The 6,000-nt window shown below is 57.3% G+C and overlaps 1 protein-coding gene across 2 annotated transcripts in view; it reads right to left on the reverse strand.

Moving 5' to 3' along the window:
* The window catches only part of ZBTB16 (zinc finger and BTB domain containing 16), a 74,113-nt gene extending 68,316 nt beyond the window's left edge, over nt 1–5,797 (reverse strand). Inside the window, exons 1-2 of one of the 2 annotated variants that reach the window (XM_085209130.1) lie at nt 5,662–5,797; nt 3,805–5,122 (exon numbers count right to left, since the gene is read on the reverse strand). In XM_085209130.1, coding sequence (XP_085065256.1) covers nt 3,805–5,048 — 1,244 coding nt within the window. In that variant the 5' untranslated portion in view covers nt 5,049–5,122; nt 5,662–5,797. The remainder of the gene's footprint in view (nt 1–3,804; nt 5,123–5,661) is intronic. The other variant, XM_085209131.1, reaches the window with a different exon arrangement.
* Between the last annotated feature and the right edge of the window lie 203 nt (nt 5,798–6,000).

A 6,000-nucleotide genomic window follows, 5' to 3' on the forward strand; every position in this document is an offset into this window, starting at 1 on the left:
GTTGGCAAGCAAAGAGCCAAAAGCAGCAATATTTCCCTACGCAGCCACTTAAGATTTGCTTCGGCACTGCTGCAGACAGAGCTGCTGGAGGTGTCCCAGTGCACGCAGTGACAAGCAGCAGCCAATGGGTCCATTCAAACACAGGTCTTTGTTAGGGACCCGCGGTTTGTTCCACTTCGCTGCACCGCATCAAGGAGCGCAGGGATCGCATGGAGAGGCTCGTGTGTTTTGGGGAGCCAGCAGAGCCCAATTGGCAAGGCAGTGGGCAAGCAGATCTGCTGCTCCTCTGTGCTGCATAAGCAGAAATAGAGGTTTGGGGTTCAGGGTGGCAGGGCAAACCTAACCTTAAAATCATCCACCAGAGCGCGATCAATTGTGGCACCTTCCAACCCATTCAAAAATCAGATGTGGGAATTTGAAAAGAGGTTTCCCAAGGTATGCATTAACATGGATTTAGGGGCAGAGGAGCAGGCACCTTCCAGCCAAAACAGCACCAACGGGAATCGTGGTGCCGGTTATGATTTGCCTTAGACAACACTGGCACAAAGAACTTTCATTTTCCAGCTGGGCATCTCCATGTCACAGAGGAACATGTGGACAACGCTGCCAGCACACAGCACTGCTCGGGGTCGCCCCACAGGACCACACTGTGGGTTTGGATGCTCTGCCCTTCAAACCCTTTCTCTACAGAGGGGAAGGATGATGCACCAAAGGAAAAAGGGAGAACTGTGCCACTCACGGTCATCACTGAATCACATCTCCCTGACAGCTTTCTCTGCTGCTTTCGATGTGAATACATATATATATATGAAACATTCATTTTATAAAGTCTGACTGCATTTAACCTCACGATGACAAACTGCCCCAGATTCAGGCAGCAGCTCAGCACAGCCCTGCAGAAGCGGAGATTTTTCTTCATACAAACAAACCGGAAAAGGGCCACTGAACTACAGCTTTTTGGTCTGCAATTAGAAGCGGCAATCAATACTAACATTAGATTAAGTTTGAACTTTGTTGATCCTAGAAGGAAATCTTTTATTAAAAAAAAAAAAAATAATTCAAGAGTCACCAACTCAATACGCACTCAATTAGTCAAAATCATAAGCTTGGTCAACAAGGAAAACGGATCACAAAGCAGCCGACAGCCATCCAAGAGGCACAGGGTGGCTGTGGGGCTGCTCCTGGGGGATTGGGGACCCTATGGGGACCTGCACCCCTGGGTGCTCTCTGAGCAGAACACCCAAACCACAGCCCCTCCAGGGTCTGGGGGAAGCACCATGCTCTATTTTTCCCCCCCCGTGCACATATTTCCCATACTAGTGAAGGCAGGAGCAACGCTCAGAAGGTTCTCAGACTCTAAACATATATATTTATACGCATCTAGGCATGTGTGTGCGTAAACAAACATACACACCATATGTAGTCACTCACGTAACATAAACAGACACTGTACATGTTGGGATGCTCTTGGCTCATTAAGTGCTCTCCGTGCAGAGCACTTTGGTCTCTCCTCTCCCTGCCGGGACTCCAGCACACAAAAGCCACCAAACCAAGAGCTCAGGCAGTGCCAACAGTGCTGGAAGTGCTGCATCTGCCCATCAATCCAACACCTTGAAAGCACAGGACTGGAATAAACGGATGGGCAGACCAGCAGAAGACAGAGCAGCGGGCATCCAACTGCAGTCTGCAACACAGCTGGGGACAGGGCTGCCTCTCTGTGCCCAGGGCAGGGTTAAAAGCAAAACCACACCAGCAGGCACCCAGCAGAAAGAGGTCACCTAAAGCAGCGGCTCCGTGGTGACACCGCTGTCACTCGGCACACCCCGGGAGCAAAGCAGCAGCACGGTGCAGCTGCCACCACCTGCACAACTGCTCCAGCAGAGAGTTATAGATCCCAGCGTAGCGTGGATGCTGTTTAACAGCTCCATAAATACAATGGGATCCCACAAATCCTCTCGAAATGGTAATTTTCACCACGTATCAGAAAGCAAACACTATAAAAAAGCCACATGAAACCTTGTCTACGCACAAACTGCCTTGGATTTTGATTTTTTTTTTCCCTCCTCTTTTAAAGTTCATTTGACTGTTGCCCAACACCTTTCAACACAGACCATCTTACAAATCAGTTTAAAAATGGCTCAAAGGATTTGGCTCACTCTGAAAAGTTTACCAGCACGCAGTGACTGCACACAGCCATGGCCTCAAAGTAGGAGCGCACCAAGTTCGGCACTGCCTTAAACCATCCTTCTGGGGCTCTGTTTTTAGCAAACCCTGCCCTGCTGTGTGTTAGATCAGCCCCAAACCTCAGCAGAACACAAGGTACAGCACGGAGCAGCAGCAGCAGCCCTGGCACAAGATCAGGATTATGAACCGGTTCCAGCATCGGTCACTGCTCTGCGCTCAGGAAGAAGGGAAGATGCTGGTGAGCGTGGCAGAAGCCACGTTAAAATTCTCACTGAGCATTCACTGCAGCTCTCCCTTGGTGACGTTCAGCCTGCATCACCCTACGGCAAGCACGGCTGGATCCTCGTCCGAGTGAAAAGCTTTGGGCAGGCATCATCTGCCCCTCGCACGCACGCACACAAACCCCAGCTCTCCCACTTACAATGCAGGGGAACAAAGCAGAACCCTGCTGCACGGGTGCACAAAGCGGGAGGGACCCTCCGGGGCAGGGGGATGGCTGTCAGCACGGCACGGCGAGCCACGAAGCACCGCCAGCTCACGGAGCTCCGCAGGGCTGAACGCTGCAGCACCAGAGATGCAGCTGCTGCTGCTCTCACGAGGGTCACCTGCATGGCCACGAGCACACGGGCTGCAGCAGCCCCTGCTAGCAGTACCCATACCGTCCCTGTGTGTGCACGGCGTTGTGAGCGTCGGGACTAATTAACTTGTTGATTCATTAATATTTGGAGATGATGCTCAGTTCAGGCACTTTAGGGACGCTGCGAGGAACTCTGGCAGTGTTTATCTGATAGCAGCACACACTGGGAGCAGCCAGCACACAGTCCCACAGGCACCAACACCACGGTATCCCCCGGAGCACACCCACCCACAGCCGCCCCCTCCGGAGGGTAAAAGCTGGACCTGGTGATAAAGCAATCCCAGCCTGACCTGGATGTTGCTTTGGGCAAAGTGCAAATGTTTCCTAAACCATGCAACTGAGCAACACCACCAAGCTGGTGTTAAACTACAGGAGTGGCAAGCCGTGCAACGAAGCAATTCCAAATGTCATCCGTGCAGTAGGATAAGAGCACGCAGCAGGTCTCTATCTCCCCTGCAGAAACAAACCCTGCAGAGCACTGGGCACTCACACTGGGGTCAGGGGCTCAGCACAGGGTGGGAGGATCTGCAGAGCATGGGATCTGCGGCACAGATCCCTAAACTCAAACGGCAGTGACCGTATGGGGCTCTGCAGACAGCAGCCAGGGAAACCAGTGGGGTTTGTGCTAGCAAGAAACAACTACAACACCTTGAGCCTCCTCTGGGCTATGCACCCCACCCAGCACTCGCTGAAAGGAAGCTTCTGGCACAGCTGCCAGTCTTGAGAAAGTTAAGGCAGTTCTCCCTCCGTGCGAGGCTGGCAGAGCGCACGCTCTCCACTTCCTAATTTTGGGCTCGCAGCATGGATCTGATGCTAAGCTGCTAGCACACCCAGTCAGAAATCAAAACCCACAACCAAGATCACACCCAAGCGTCACATTCACTTTGAGAGCAAAATACAACAATAAACAGAGGAAAAGACCTCGGCAACAGCAAAACAAGCAACCGAAGGCGCGCGTGGAGCCGGACGCAGCGAGGACTCACCGGTGCTGTTCGACGGTCTCGTTGTCCGGGAGCTCTGCCCCACACACACTGCACTGCTCACCCACGGCTCTGCTCTCCGTTTTCATGCCGGCTGCCAACTCCCCGAGCTTACTGAACAGCTCCCTCTGAATAAAGCCCTGGGGCAGGAGCCCTCCGTAAGCGCTGAAGTCCATGGACACGGCCAGGGCTGGCTGCATGTGAAGAGTGGATGTCATGGAGGGCGGCATGCTGAGCACAGAGTCACTTTTGTGGTTGGGGAGCACGGAGTAGACACCCAAAGGCTTCTCGCTCGCAGCCGCGGACTGCTCCGGCCCCACCAGCATCCCCTGGGCAGCCTCGGGAGTCTGCTCTGCGCTCTCATCACGGACGTAGTGCAGTTCGCGGGCACTTGTGATAACACTACTGCGGGTCGGGGTGCCGGGGTCTTCCTTGCTCTTGTCATCAGATTTCTCCCCGCTGGAAGCACCCGACTCCGCCGGTCGTGGGCTCTCGTGGCTGGAGGCATCTTCCACCTGCATCACTTCGGTTTTGACTTCGCTGGGGCCGGGGTGGCGGCCGGCAGCGTGCGGCTCCTCGGGGACGTTGTGCTGCAGGGCACCCTGCAGCAGTGACTGCCCGATGCTCATCAGGCTGTCCACCGCTGCCTTGGTGGGGCTCATGGCGGAGAGGCCAAAGGATGTGGAGACTGAGGGGCTCTGCTCCACCATAGTGCCTGGTCCGCTCTGCCCAGCTGTGCTGGCGTAGCCGCTCTCCTCGCTGGAATGCTTGGAGATGAAGAGCCCCTTGATGTACCTTGATTTCCTGTCCTCCTCTTCATCGGCACCTCCATCCGTCATGGTGACTTCGGCATCGTTGTCATCAGATGCCTGGATGGTCTCCAAGATCTTCAGGCACTGCTCTTCTAGATACTCTATTTCTAGGATCTCAGCTGCGTAGAGCAGGTCATCCAAATCTTCAACCTTTGCCTGGAGGGTGGCTGTGTAAGCATACTCCAGAATCTGCTGGAAAGTCTTTGGTGAAAGGAAGTCCAGGGTGTAATGCTGACTGTTGCGGTGGAAGAGGATCTCAAACATTTTACTAGTGCAAGCTAACACTGTCCTGTGAGCGTGGAACTCCTGGCTGTCCACCATGATGACCACGTCGCACAGCGTCCCCGCCAGGCGCATCTGGTTGGCTTTGTGCAGCAGCCCCGTGGGGTGGCAGGGGTTCTGGAGCTGTATCATGCCCATCTTAGTCAAATCCATAGCGCTCCCGAGGTTCACTCATTAGGGTGCCTTACCGTCGCTCAAATCTGGGACTAGCTTTGTGTGCCGACTATCTGCGAAAACAAAAGACAGAGGGGGGGAAGAGGAGGAAAAAAAAAAAAAAAAGAGGAGGGACGGGGGAGGAGAGAAGGAGAGGGTGGTTAGCCGGAGCTCGGCGGCGACGAGTCACGATGCTCTGAAAAGTTTGTGCGCTCGGCTCGGGGCCGGCATCCGCAGCGCTCCGGCGCGCTGAGAACCGCGGTCCCGCCGGCTGCTGCTCGGGGAGGAGAGCGGCAGCGGTAGGAGCGCATCGCCGCGCATCGCCCGGTGCGCGGAGCCTGCGAGCACGCCCAGCTGGGCACGGCACGGCAGGCAGCGGCGGCCGCCCCGTCCCGCCCGCAGGGCTCGGACCCGGCGCAGCGCTCATCAGGTGCAGAGCGGGAGCCGCCGCGCCCGGCACAGCCCCGCGCCCAGAGGCAGCGGAGAGCCGGCAGAGCCGCAACCGCGCATCGCTGCGGGGGCGAGGAGGGGGAAAAGGAGGAGGAGAAGGACGAGAAGGAAAAGAAGAGGACGGCAGCCCGCGCCCGCCCGCCCGCCCGCTGCCCGCACTCACGGCGGCCGGCGGCTGCTCCGGCAGTTCGCACTGCCCGCTCTCATCGCCGCCGCCGCCGCTCGCCGCGCCGCGCAGCAAATCACCGCGGCGCCGGCCCACGGGCCGCCCCGCGCCCACGTCAGGCCGCCCCCACCCCCGACGCCGCCGCCCGCACCATCTTGACTGCTGGCGCCGCCGCCCCCCCGGCCCCGCCCCGGCCCGCCCCGACGGGGGCCCCGCGCATCCTGCGCGGCCCCGCGTGCGCCGCTCGGCGGGCAGCGCCGCCGCCTGCACTCCGCCCGCTCCCTCGGGGCCGCGTTCCCCGCTCCCTCCCGGCCCCGCGGGGGCACCTTGCGGCGC

The sequence above is a fragment of the Meleagris gallopavo genome, chromosome 26, assembly GCF_905368555.1.
Source record: "Meleagris gallopavo chromosome 26, MGAL_WU_HG_1.1, whole genome shotgun sequence".
Classification (NCBI taxonomy): domain Eukaryota; kingdom Metazoa; phylum Chordata; class Aves; order Galliformes; family Phasianidae; genus Meleagris; species Meleagris gallopavo.